Here is a 13,298-nt window from a genome sequence, read left to right as displayed (position 1 = left end):
ACAAGGCTCTGCATTGTGTTATGGCAGGTGTGGGACAGAGCAGGACGTGGCTGCAGCCCTGTGACACTGCCACCCCCCAGGATGGCATCTACAACAAGGAAAGGCACTTGTGTGAGGGGAAAAAGGTACCAAAAAGCTGGTGAAAGAAACAGTGGTGGGGACAGATGTGACTTTACAGAAAACCCCTCAGGTGACATCCAGAAACAAATTGTCTCTTTATTATTAAATAATTAACACTCCAGTGATTCAAAAATTCCCCAGCAGCTTGAGCTGGAATGGGAATGGGGGGCAGCCCCCCCAGCCCTGGCTTGTCCCCTGATTAGCAGAGATTTTATGGAAGACTAAACACAGCCTGCAGCAGCTGAGGATCACAGCCAAGGGAACAGTAGCTGGGGAGGAGCTGTGACAGGAACTGGATGCTCAGCCCAGTGGGAGTTGGAAAACACTCTCCAGGCTGTCCTGGCCTGACCTTCATGGCATTCCAGCTCCTGCTCCATGGAACCAGTGCCTCTGAGGGGCTGTGGCATGGACGGCTTGGAAGGAGGGAGATCCAAACAGCCAACTACAGCCCCAGAGCTTGTTGGATGTGCTGGCACGAGTCCCCAGGCCCTCAGACACTTGCTGGTGACACTCATGGCAGGACGTCCTCAAGTGATGTGCTGAGGGGTGACAGAAGCACCCTCCTACTTGTCCTTGGCATCCAGCTGGAAACAGAGACCACAGTGCTTGCCAGAGAGCATCCAACATTCCAGCACCATCCCCACAGAATCCTGGAATCCCAGGATGGTTTGGCTTGGACGGGACCTTAAAGCTCATCCAGTCCCACTCCTGGCTGTGGACAGGGACACTTTCCACCAGTCCAGGTTGCTCCAAGCAACTGGTTTTCCTCCATCACTGTTGCATCAGCATTAGCAGCATTATCCCTCAGGGATTCAGAGCAGCACAAGCATCAAGCCAAGGGCTGGCTGGTCCCCAAAATGTTGGTATTGAAAAATCAAAAATCTGGCAAAAAGGCTAAGAATTCCTACTCATTCCTGCTGCAAAATCTGAGGGAAGTAAGAACAACCTGGATGTTACAACTGGAATCTTGAAGCCAGATTTTATGAAGTCGTGTCTGGACAATGTATGCCTAAAAAATACCAGCTATGTTTGATGTCAAATGTGGAAAAAAACCTCCCAGTGGTCTAAAGGAATGTAGTAATTAACATCAGCACTGAGCTCCGAGTAATTATGAACTTGTTCCCCTGCAATTTCTCATTCCTGAAGATCCCAGAAGGTTACAGATGTGAGAATGGTGGGGGAAAAAAGTTGATTTAAGGATTCATCTCTGCCAAGTGGAGCAGGAGCAGGGACCCCACTCCCTGTCTGGCCACAACAGCACTGGTTGGGTCTCAGGACAACTGGAGCCTCCCTTCCCTCTCTCCTACAGCTTATTGCTCCAGAGGAACCTCTGGAAGTGGAAGCACAGCCATGAAGGGACTGTAGAGGTGAGAGTTTCCAGCCCCTCACAGCTGAGGGAAGTGCTCCCTGTGGAACATCCCAGTTCTGTGTTGAGGCTCTGCTGCCTCACAGCCCAGCACTGCTGGCCAAGGGCATTTCCTGTCTGGTTACTCCCACCCCCTGGCATCTCCACTTCCAGCTACAGCTCCAGGGTTTGTCTGAGAACAAATCACACACCAGGTGATGTAACTGGAAGCTTCTTAGTCCGCAAGAGGGTCACTGCTTTCAGCCCAAATCCTGTCCTTTTCCATATTCCTATCTGTGACTGGCAGATCCATGTCTTCCCACAGACACATTCAGCCCACAGTGCTCTGCTCTGGCTACTGATTGTGAAACAGCACTCAGGTTTGGGCTGGAATGGGGCTTTTTTTGCAGTTTTCTGTGCAATGTGACCCCAGCAAGCACAAACCCACTCCCATGCATAACTGCAGCACAGGAAATGCAGGGATTGAGGGGGGAGCTGGGGGGGTCTGAGCCTCTTCCCACCTTCTCTTTCTCCTTCTGGATCAGCGTTTGCATCTCCTCGTTCCAGCCCAGCAGCTCCACCAGCTTCTCGACGCCGCCGACCACGTCCCCGAGCTGGGCCACGTCGTTGTGGCGCTGCTGCCAGGCGAAGGGGCCCACCAGCTCCCGGTTGATGAGCACCCGCGGCACGGAGCTGCACACGGCCCCGGCCAGGCTGGCAAAGGGCTCCACCTGAGGGGGAACCCAGGGGGCACAGGGACAGTCACCCAGACAGGGGCACCAGTTCCCGGCACTCTGGGCTTGGAACCGCTCAGCCACCCCGGCTCTGAACAGGTCACAGTGTCACCAGTTACCTGGTGGCCTTTCCTCAGCTCTCCAGGTCACCTGCTTTCCAGAGGGTCTCTCAGAGCACCTCTACCCTATTTCTTACCCTCCACCTCAAATCTCACCTCCCTAACCCATTTTCTCGCCTTCTCTAAGCCCTCCCTCCCATCTGGAGTCCCTTCAGGCCCTGTTTTCCATGTGAGTTTTTTTTCCCAGGGGTTTCCCTTACTGCCAGACCTCCAGGGATGTCCCGATGACGAAGAGCAGGTCTGCCATGGGGAAGTCTGTGAGGTGCAGGAGGAAGCGCTGTGGGAGCTGCTCGCCAAAGAACACGATGTCAGGCTTGACAACTCCGGTGCACACAGGGCAGCGAGGGATCCTGTCCCCCATGACATCTCCCTGAAGGGAGAGACCCCAAAACTGCCTGTCACAGGGACCCTGACCCCCTGAAAGGAGAGGCCCCAAGCCTGCCTGTCACAGGGGTTCAGAACCACCACGTGTCCTCAGAGCGACACCCAACCCCAAACCTGGTCCCCTCCATAAACCTCTTGTCCCTGAGGGCAAAAGAACAGGTTTGGACCTGGCATTGCTGTAATAATTAATTGTGTTGATGCCCGGCTGGGCCCACTCACCCTGAAGTCCTCTCCGGGGAAGTTCCTCTGACACACCGTACAGGTGGCAGTGGCAAAGGTGCCATGGGCTTCCACCAGCCTGTCAGGAGGGATCCCAGCCACTGGAATACAGTGTGTGGGAAAGGACTGAGCCTCCCTGTGTGCATCTCCCCAATCCTGCTTCTCCCCTCAGCTCCTGGTGCTGCTGCTGGAGATGGGAAGAGGGAGCTCACCTCTCTCCAGCCCGTCGATGTTCTGGGTGTAGAGGCGCAGGAGCAGCCCCTTGTCGTGTAGCAGCCGGAGGAAATAGTGGGCGGAATTGGGGCGGTAGTTGCCGGGATAGAGCTCCTTGGCCAGGGTGAAGAAGGGCTTGGGGTTGACGAAGAAATACCCCAGCTCAAAGATGGCCTCGGGGTAGGGGATGTCATACTGCTCCAGGTTGCTGTACAGGCCGCTCCCAGGGGACCTGGAGGGATAGGGGGCAGCTGAGAGGGGCTGCAGTGGGACCTGGGCTGGAGACAGAATCCCAGGATCAATGAGGCTGGAAGAGACCTCCAAGAGCATCAGCCTGTCCAGCCTGTGATGCATCATCACCTTGTCAACAAGAGCACAATTGCCACGTCCACATGAGTGCCATGTCCACATGCGTGCCACGTCCAGACACCTCCAGGGATGGTGACTCCAGCACCTCCCTGGGCAGCCCCATCCAATGTTTAATCACCCTTTCCATGAACAAGACATCAGCCCTCCAAGGACACAGAGGCATCACCTGAAGTCCGGGATGCCACTGGGCGTGCTGATCCCGGCGCCGGCCATCACTACCACGCGCCGACATTCCTTCTTCCGGAGCAGCTCGGCCACGTCCTTCAAGGTGAGCTTCTCCTTCCCCTTGTCACCTCCCCACCTGCCCAAAATGGCTCTGGCAGCTGCGCTCACACAGAAGGGCCTGGAGCCTTGGATCCTGCTCGGCACAGGGAGAAGCACAGCACTGAGAGAACTGACAGTGACTTTGGCTCGGGGGGAGAAAATCACCCCAAAATTCCACAGAAAGCTCTTCTCTGGGCAGGATTGTGCTTGGGCTTTACTAGGAGAAAGCCTGGCTGTTAGACCCAAACCCTAGAGCAGACACATCCCTCAGCAATTCCTTATGTGGATCTAAAATACCAAATCACCAGTATTCCTGTGAGGGGTTTTTTGGATAGGGATGGACACAAGGCTGGACCCACTGGGAATCACCAGTCTCAGTGTTGATTTACACCCCTCTGGGATCCAGGAGACCCTGCTGTGTGCTGAGATCAACAAGTTTCTCTCAGGGTGATGTGTCACCCTGCCCAGGTGAGCACAGACACTGTCATGTCCCTGTTCCCCCCTTGGGCTCCGTGTATCGTTGTCCAAAGGAATCACAGCCCTCTGCCCAGCTGGGCTGGGAACAGCCATTATCATCTGGGAACAGTCATTAGCAGTTCAGGAACAGTCATTATCAGCAGGGAACAGCTTCTCCCAGAAAATTAGTGCTGCTGGAGCAAGGCATTGTGCACAGTCCAGAGCAGGCATGGGGAGAGCCAGGAGAGCTTGGCAAGCCCAAGGAGCAAGGACAGAGCTGGAAGTTTCCAGGCCCCAGGGTGGTCAGCTCTGCCTTCCTTGGGATGTGACAGTTCCTTTGCAGGGATATGACATTGCTTTCCCAGGGATGTGACATTGCACTGCCTTAGCCTGCTGTCACAGGGACGTGGCTCTGCCTTCCAAGGGATGTAACACTGCCTTTCCTGGGATGTGTGACACTGACTTCCTAGGGAGGTGCCCTGCATTGCCTTTCCCTGCTGTCACAGGGATATGGTTCTGCTTTCCCAGGGATGTGACCCTGCCTTACCCTGCTGTCACAGGGATGTGACAGTGCCTTCCCAGGGATGTGACACTGCGCTACCTTTCCCTGCTGTCGCAAGGATACGTCTCTGCCCTGTCAGTCCGGATTCCCGGGAAGCTGAACTCACATTCTTGGAAAACCACTGAGCTTTCCCTGGCAGATCCCTGCTCTCCGGGCTCCCAGGCCAGCCCTGTCTCCCAGAGTGGTGTCCGTGCTTAGACGGGGACGGGACACCCTCCATCACGGGAGCACATCCCATCCCAGCATCGATTCCCGTGCTCCCGTTCCCGCAGGGCTGCTCCAGCCCCCAGCCGGGCATTCCCCACCTACCTCCCGTCCCCGCCGCCGGCCAGACCCTTCCCGTCCCCTCCGCACCGGGCGGCCCGTGCCGCGCTGCCGCCATGGCAGGGCCCGCGCTCCCACAGGCTCCTCCAGGCTGCAAGAGAGCAGAGCGGTGCTGGGGCCGGCCCGGGGGTCCCGGGGCTCCCCCCGGCCCCGGCGCTCACCGGCCGCCAGCAGCGCCCGCGCCCCGCGCTCCATCGCCGCTACCGCACTGCCGCGAGCGCGCGCGCCCGCGCTCCCGCCGCCCGCCGCCGCTCATCCCGCCCAGGGTCGTTCCGGCGGGCCGGGCGCGGGGAGAGGCGGCGGGGAAAGGCCCGGGGGTCGGCGGCGCGGCAGCGTTGCCGTGGCGACCGCGGGACGCGGCGGAGGCGGCGCGGAGGGAGTGCGCGGCGGCGGCGGGCGCGGGGCGTTACGGTACCCGGCGTGCCCCGCGCGGCCGGAAGTGAGTGCGCACGGCGGGGACGGCGCGGCCTCCTCGCTCCGCTCCCGTCCGGCCCCGTCCCGGCCCCGGCTCCGGCTCCGTCCGGGCCCCGCCGCCGCCGCCGCCATGAAGGACGTGCCGGGATTCCTGCAGCAGAGCCAGAGCGCGGGGCCGGGCCAGGCCGCCGTGTGGCACCGCCTCGAGGAGCTCTACAACAAGAAGTGAGCGGGGACGGGGTGCGGGGGGATCGCCCGCCCCGGGTACCGCTGCCCTCCTCCCTTCGGCTGAGGAGCCCTGGCGGGGCCCGGCGGGGCCCGCGTCCCTTTAGCCGCCTCGGTAGTCGCCCGGGAGGTGACTCCGGCGGTGTTTGCCCCTGCCAGGGGGTCCCAGCCCCCGATCCGCGCCCTCGTCAGTCCCTGCTCGGCACGGCCCGGGATGTGGCACGGTTCGGCGGCGTTGGGCTCACGGGGCTGTTCTGTGTCCCCAGGCTGTGGCACCAGCTCACTCTGCAGGTGCTGGACTTCGTGCAGGACCCCTGCTTCGCTCAGGGAGATGGGCTCATCAAGGTGAGCGGACTCTTCCCAGCTTTCCTGGCTTTTTGTACCCGGAAGAACTCAGCCTCTCTTCTCGTTTTCCTAATTCTCTTGGAGAATTACTGACCTGTGTGGGTTCAGCTCCTGGGGTGTTTGCCCTGGTGACTGTGTGGAAATTCTACTAAAGTTAGATGTCTTGGGTTCAGAAGCTTCAAAGTGATTCTTTACCTCATTGACCTAAAATCTTTATTTTTGGGAGTTGCAGGGAGATTTTTTTTCATTCCATATTTTAGCAAGAGGTTTGTAAGTGCAGGATGGGTGTTCACTGGAAGAAACCTATGGGGATAGAATTAGATAAAATGAGCACTTCTGAGGTCTGAGCAGTACTGGTATTTCTGTATGGGATGCCCGATTTTCTGGAAAAATCACAGAATTGAGGGATTTGAATGGTGTGGGTTGGAAGAGACCTCGAGGATCATCATGTTCCACCCTCCCTGGAAGGGACACCTTCCACTAGCCCAGCTGGCTCAGAGCCCTGTCCAGCACTTCCAGGAATGTTCAAATAAGCTGGAATAGAGAGGAAATAATGGTGAGGAGCTCTGAACCGGGGTGTCCTTTGCCCTGAGTGTCCCTGTCCTTGTCCCCACAGCTCTATGAGAACTTCATCAGCGAGTTTGAGCACAGGTGAGTCACTGGGGGCCACCTGCGGGGGCTTGGGGGTGGCTTGGGGGGCTTAGGGGAGCCGTGCTGACTCTGAGCTGCTCCCTGCAGGGTGAACCCCCTGTCCCTGGTGGAGATTATCCTGCACGTGGTCCGGCAGATGACAGGTGCGTGTCCTCCCCCCTTCCCTGTCCTGTTGTGACCTCTGGAAGGTGGCCAGGGATGGGTCAGTCTTGGATGAGAAGTTGTTGTGCTTTTGCTGTGTTGGGAAGGGAAAGTGCTGGCTTAGAAAGCTTAAGTTGTTGTTGATTCCTGGAGTAGGAAGTCCATAGCTTCCCTGGAGAGGGGGTTGGTGGGGAAAAGCCCAGCTTACCTGGCAGCAGCTGCTGCAGGCTGAGGGTACACCATGGAAAACCCATATTCCAGCCATCAGGAATCCTGTCAAAGGTGGCTTGGTAGGTGAGGTTTAGCTCCATGAGAGCTGCTCAGAGAGTCTGTTTTCTCTCTACTCCAGATCCCAACGTGGCCCTGACTTTTCTGGAAAAGACCCGGGAAAAGGTATGTTGGAAGTTGCTCTTGCTGAGTTTTGCCTCCGAGCAGGCCAGGAGTCACTGGCATGTGTGTCACCTGTGCTGGAGAGCAGCACCTTTCCACAGGGATTTGAATGCAGGAATATGGTCACAGGTGACATTTATGCAGCCCCTGGAGCACACCTGGCTGCAGGTGACACTCTGAACAGGTCCCTGTGTCCCTGCAGGTGAAGAGCAGCGACGAGGCCGTGATCCTGTGCAAAACAGCCATCGGGGCCCTCAAGCTCAACATCGGGGACCTGCAGGTCACCAAGGTGAGGGATGGCCTGGGATGGGGAGTTTTGGGGTGCTGTGACATTCCTTGGTTATCCCAGCTCCCAGCCCTGAGGGGCTTGTGAGCTCACCAGGATGTGGGAGCTGCTCACGGTGACCTGTGGTGGTGTTGCCTGAGCGAACCACATGGGGTTTGTCATCCTTGGCTGATTTTAAAACCATCTTTTAAACCCGAAATTATGTTTTTCAGGCAGGGTGGCTTTGCTTGTCTCAAGGCAAATGCAGAGGGATTGGTTTGGGTTGGAAAGGATCTTGAAGATCATGCAGTCATGGACAGGGACACCTTCCACTATCCCAGCTTGCTCCACCCTGGCCTTGGACACTTCCAGGGCTGGATCAGCCACAGATTCTCTGGGCACCCTGTGCCAGGGCCTCAGCACCCCCACAGGGAAGGGTGTAGGAGCGATGGTGGCTTTGCCTGGGATGTCACCCAGGATCCCTTGGGAAGACTGCCATCCTCAGAGCTGGGAACTGTAAGAGCCAGGTCTTGTCCTTCCCAGGAGACCATTGAGGAGGTGGAGGAGATGCTGAACACCCTCCCTGGGGTGACATCAGTGCACAGCCGCTTCTACGACCTCTCCAGCAAGTACTACCAGACCGTGGGCAACCATGCCGCCTACTACAAGGATGCACTGCGCTTCCTGGGCTGCATCGAAGTCAAGGACCTGCCAGGTAACTCCTCCCCAGGGGAAATCCCACCTTCCATGCTCTGCCTCATCCCCCCAGCCCAAATAAGTGCCCTGGCTGGGGTTTTCCCTGTGTTGTTTTGGCTGTGCTGTGGTGGATCCGAGATGTGGCTGGACTGAGGAGTGACCGTCGAGGACCTGCTCCTGAATTGCACTTGGGGAAAAGGGGGAATGCTCCTGCCAGAAGGACAAGTTTGTTCCAATTCCCAAAAATCTTTACTCTTGATTCAAAAGGCAGCCCTTTTGTGTTGTGGTTGCTGCAGGCTCCTGAATTTCAGATGGTGTGGAGGAAGATGAGAGCTGGGAATAGTTTAATGTAGGTGCGGGGGGGCTCGCTGGAGCTTTAAGTGGTGCTTTATCCAAATTATTTTTGGCTTTGTTTTTTTCCCATGCCAATTATTTTTGGTTAGGGTATTTTTTTATCTGTAGTGGTTTTGGTTTGGGTATCTTTTTCATCCAAATTATTTTTGTTTTGTTTTTTTTTTCCCAGTATCAGAACAGCAGGAGAGAGCCTTCACTCTGGGGCTGGCTGGGTTGCTGGGAGAAGGTGTCTACAACTTTGGGGAGCTGGTGAGTGCTGCCACATCCCTTCATCCCTGGAGTCCCAGGAGCTGGTGATCCCCTGCTGACAGCCTCCTGCCTGTCCCTGCAGCTGATGCACCCCGTGCTGGAGTCCCTGCGCAGCACGGACCGGCAGTGGCTCATTGACACCCTCTTCGCCTTCAACAGCGGCAACGTGGAGACCTTCCAGGCCCTCAAGTCGGCCTGGGGGCAGCAGGTGAGGGCTCTGGGATTGTTCCACCTGACACTTGGAGCCTGTGGACTTTTTCTTAATCAGCTTTGCCTCATTGCTGGCTCTGAAGGACTGGTACAATTCTGATCAGAGCCTAGGAGTGGTTATTCCATCTGGATACACATAATTACTTTTCTTTTGGCTTCCCTCTGGAGCGCTTCCTGTGGAAAGCAGTGGTTTTCCCTCCTGTTCTGGGAAGTGTGGTGGGGAAACAGTGATGTTGGATGTTACCTGCACTGGCTAGAGCAGGAATCACTGGCTTAGCACTGGATTTGTGAGTTCACTGGCACTTGGATTGTTTTCTGGAACCGTTCCTGGATGGTGGGTGGGCTGTGGCGGCCTCCTTCCCCCTAAATGAACCCTCCTAGGGATTTATTTCTGTATGTAAAGATGTTGTGCCCCAGCATGGGGAGAAAATGTAATCCTGACCTGATTTGGTGCCTTCTCTCCCCTCACAGCCTGACCTGGCTGCCAACGAAGCTCTCCTGCTGCAGAAGATCCAGCTGTTGTGTCTCATGGAGGTGAGCTGGGATGTGCTCAGTGTGTCTCATCACCCACCTGCAGGAACTCCTGGATACAGGAAGTTCAGTGTGGATTTTGCCTGTAGATGGAGCCACAAGCAGGTGCCATGAGGGAAAACACCTTGTGCTGGGCTGCTTGTCCCTAACTCCAGGGGGGCTCTTGTGTGGTGTGCCAGGACAAGGTGGAATGGCTTCTCTGACAGAAGGCTAAGTGGGATATTGGGAAGAAATTCTTCCCTGTGGGGGTGCTGAGGCCCTGGCACAGGTTGCCTAGAAAAGCTGTGGCTGCCAAGGCCAGGTTGGACAGAGCTTGGAGCAGCCTGGGATAGTTTAAAATGTTTATTCCGTGATATGGAGGAGAGGGAGAGCAATCCTTCAGGGATGGTGTCTGCAGTATGTTCCAGGATAAAGAAGACTTTAAGAACACAGTTCAACATTTTTGTTTCCCAAAGGGAGGGTCCTTTCTCTGATGGATAGCCTGAAACAGTCCCTTCTGTCACTGCAAGGCTCCATTGTCACCATGCCAGTGTAAAATTGTTTGACTTATTTTGCTTAAACATGAGAAATGCAGTTGCCAGTGCAGAGTAAGACTGGGCAGGGCAGTTTTGGGAAGGCTCTGTGAGGTGTGGGAATCCCTAAAACCCTGTGGGGTTTGTGTTTTTTTTATTTTGTTCCCTGGATGCAGATGACTTTCACCCGCCCAGCCAACCACCGCCAGCTCACCTTCGAGGAGATTGCCAAAAGTGCCAAAGTCACTGTCAATGAGGTGAGTTTGGGGTTAGACACCCTTGGTAATGTCCAGGTTCTGGAGCTCTGAGAGTGCCTGGATAGACCTGAACCACACAGAACCCCAGAATCATTTAGGCTGGAAAAACATTTGAGATCATCAAGTCCAACCTGTGCCCAGAGCACTGAGTGCCACATCCAGTCTTTCCTTGGACACCTCCAGGGATGGGGACTTCAGCACCTTCCTAGGAAGCCCCTTTCACTGCCTGACAGACCTTCCCATGGAGAAATTCTTCCTGATGTTCAATCTGAACCTCCCCTGGTGCAGCTTGAGGCTGTTTCCTCTTGTCCTGCCACTTGGTCCCTGGGAGAAGAGACCAGCTCCCACCTGCTGCTTGGGGACAGTTGGGCTCTTTTGGCTTTTTCCAATTGCCTTGGTCTTCCTTGGATTTCAGAGAAAAGAAAATAATCTATTTTTTTTAGGGGAAAAAGAACTAAAAAAACCCTAAAATCTGGTTTTAGGGAAAAGTTTTAGAGAGAAGAACTCCTCTTTGCTGAGGTTCTGTCACCTGAAAGGGGACAGCTGTGAGAGCTGCTGCCCTAGATTCTGAGGGGATCTCATGTGAAGATGCCAAGTTTTATTCATCTCAGGGGGAAAATGGGGCGATTTTGGTCATTTCCCAGGATTATCTGTGTTTCCAGGTGGAGCTGCTGGTGATGAAGGCGCTCTCGGTGGGGCTGGTGAAGGGCAGCATTGATGAAGTGGACAAGAGGGTGCACATGACGTGGGTGCAGCCACGGGTGCTGGACCTGCAGCAGGTAATGGCCCCCAGCTCCAGCTGGGCTGGGTGAGGTGACCTGGGATGAGTCATGGCTTGGGAATGAGCCTCCTTGGGGCTTGGCTTTGCCCCTGGGGTATTTCACCCAGAAACCTTCCAGGAGGTGGGACAGGACAGGGCCGGCACCTCCCTTGTGGAAGCCACACAAACACTGTGGAACACAGAAGCCATGGCTGTGTTTTCCAGAAGGATCCAGGCCTCATTTCTAAATGCATGAAACAACCTTTGGGAATTTCGGGGATGTAGGAGGCACATTCCTCTTGGGAATAGAGAAGTCCAGAATGTAATGGAGCTGTTGAGCTTCTCAAGTTCATCCTTGTAACACTTATGGAGACTGTGCAGGATGTCTTTACCTTCAAACCCAAAAATGAGCGCCTGGAATTCCAGCTGCAGACAGTTCCTTTGGTGCATCTCAGTTTAACCCTTGTTCATTTGCTGGTATCCCAGAATCCCGTGATGGTTTGGGTTGGGAGGGACCTTAAAGCCCATCCATGGGCAGGGACACCTTCCACTAGACCAGGTTGTTCAAGCCCCATCTAGCCTGGCCTGAAACACTTCCAGGGATGGGGCATCTCCCTTTCTCAGTGAGTGGGGCTCTGAAGGATGGTTTGAGCTCTCAGGTGTGAGAAGGGGCCTGAAGGCATTCCTAGGAGCTGAGGCACTCTGTCCCTGTGGCCTTGCCTTGCAGATCAAGGGGATGAAGGATCGCCTGGAGTTCTGGTGCACGGACGTGCGGAGCATGGAGATGCTGGTGGAGCACCAAGCCCACGACATCCTGACATAGAGGAAAGAGTGATTCCTGCTGCTCCTGAGGCCAGCAGCACTCAGAGCACTGACTGTACTGAATCCGTGGAGGGGTGGGTGGGCAGAGCAGGAGCAGCCTGGGATGTGGCAAGGAGGAGGACGTGGCCTTTTGCTGTGGGACCCTTTGGTGCTCGAGCCAAGCTTTCCCTCTGCTGGCAGGAGTGGCTCTGGGGGAATGGATCACTCCTGATCTCTCCTGCCTCCAGCTGCTGCAGGAGGGTGGGATCCTAGTGCAGGATCCAAGGGGTCTTGGCCTTAGGGGACACAGCCTGTCCTGCTGCCCTCTCCCCCTGCCCCTGCAGCAGCCTGAGGCAGCATTCCCCAAATCTTCTTCCCCAGAATCCTCATCCTCCCCTGGCCCTGCTTCCATCCACCCCTCCACATCTGCAGCAGAGGGAGTGTTTGCTCCATCCAAGGGTTTTCCCGGGATTCCTGGTTAGTGGGTGTGTCCATACACGTGAGGGGGTGGGTGTCTTTCACCAACGCTTTGTGCTCAGGTGAGCTGCAGTGGCATTGCCGGAATAAACGTCTCTGCCTTCCCTTTTTGGGAATTCTGTGTCATCTCCATCCCTGGCAGCTCAGCTGCTAACGATTCCTTTAAAAACCTGCTTCCATGGTCAGGCCTTGCCACTCCTGTGATTCAGGAGCTTTCCTCACCACTTTGGTTCTCTGGTGTCATTAGCAAATGGCACAGCTGGAATTTTTGTGCTGTTCCTGCCTTGGCTGAGGGTGTTAATCCAGCAAGAGAAAGAAGGGAGCATGTGCCTGATACCAGACTGGTGCAGAGATGCCCCACACAAGGCAGACAAACTTTGGAAAATAGGACAAAATGGAATTGCTGGAGTCTGTACCTGCTCACCTTCCTCCTGCTGCTCTCCAGGCCCTTCTGGCTGAAATTCCTTCCTGGATGGGGATTGTTCAGTGCCCTGTGCCTGCCTCTTCCCTGCCCAGCCACTTGGTTTGACTTGCCCAATTCCTGCTGAATCCTGTCTTCCAGGGCTTACTCCTGGTGCCACTTTTACTGACTTCAGGAGAGTGTGTGGAAGAAGTAGGTGTTCCAGTCAGGAAAATATTCCCTTTATTTCCTAGCTGAGGACAGGAGAAGGCTTAAAGGAGTACAGTCTCCTTCCCAGTGCCATGTCAGATCTCACCCTCATTCCCAGGGCTGTCACTGAGTTGTGGGGCTGCTGCTGCTTGAGATCAGCATCCAAAACCCAGAATATCTCTGTGGGAAGCAGTACCAGCTTCTCCCAGGAGCATTCCAACAGCACCCACATGCTGTGGGTGTACTCTCCTGGCTGTGAAGCTCTGAGCAGCTCCTGGGAATGAGGGTCAGATCTGTGGAA

General features: G+C 55.7%; 2 protein-coding genes across 6 annotated transcripts; one reads left to right on the top strand and one right to left on the bottom strand.

Annotated features, from left to right (window-relative positions):
* Window positions 1-191: 191 nt before the first annotated feature.
* On the bottom strand, window positions 192-5,433 carry SIRT3 (sirtuin 3). 5 transcript variants are annotated; one of them, XM_050975729.1, is made up of 8 exons: window positions 5,271-5,288; window positions 5,095-5,200; window positions 3,670-3,861; window positions 3,134-3,366; window positions 2,922-3,022; window positions 2,519-2,688; window positions 1,987-2,196; window positions 192-704 (listed from the first exon to the last, which is right to left on the bottom strand). In XM_050975729.1, exons 3-7 carry the CDS (start codon window positions 3,714-3,716, stop codon window positions 2,007-2,009), a joined length of 741 nt encoding a protein of 246 aa, XP_050831686.1. In that variant the 5' UTR covers window positions 3,717-3,861; window positions 5,095-5,200; window positions 5,271-5,288; the 3' UTR covers window positions 192-704; window positions 1,987-2,006. The 5 variants fall into 5 exon arrangements, with proteins under 5 accessions (XP_050831686.1, XP_018763500.2, XP_009100520.2 ...); XM_018907955.3 differs by lacking the exon at window positions 5,095-5,200 and having other exon boundaries at window positions 2,527-2,688; window positions 5,271-5,433; XM_009102272.4 differs by lacking the exon at window positions 5,271-5,288 and having other exon boundaries at window positions 2,527-2,688; window positions 5,095-5,230.
* Window positions 5,434-5,551: 118 nt separating this feature from the next.
* PSMD13 (proteasome 26S subunit, non-ATPase 13) lies at window positions 5,552-12,503 on the top strand. Its single transcript, XM_050975728.1, has 13 exons — window positions 5,552-5,748; window positions 6,015-6,093; window positions 6,710-6,744; window positions 6,832-6,887; window positions 7,235-7,278; window positions 7,478-7,564; window positions 8,084-8,255; window positions 8,760-8,839; window positions 8,922-9,047; window positions 9,521-9,583; window positions 10,269-10,349; window positions 11,012-11,128; window positions 11,837-12,503. The coding sequence occupies exons 1-13, from the start codon at window positions 5,654-5,656 to the stop codon at window positions 11,930-11,932; spliced, it is 1,131 nt and encodes a 376-aa protein (XP_050831685.1). The 5' UTR covers window positions 5,552-5,653; the 3' UTR covers window positions 11,933-12,503.
* Window positions 12,504-13,298: the final 795 nt, after the last annotated feature.

Source organism: Serinus canaria, chromosome 5, assembly GCF_022539315.1.
Source record: "Serinus canaria isolate serCan28SL12 chromosome 5, serCan2020, whole genome shotgun sequence".
NCBI classification, from domain to species: Eukaryota; Metazoa; Chordata; class Aves; order Passeriformes; family Fringillidae; genus Serinus; species Serinus canaria.
This window is presented reverse-complemented; position numbering and strand designations above follow the sequence as displayed.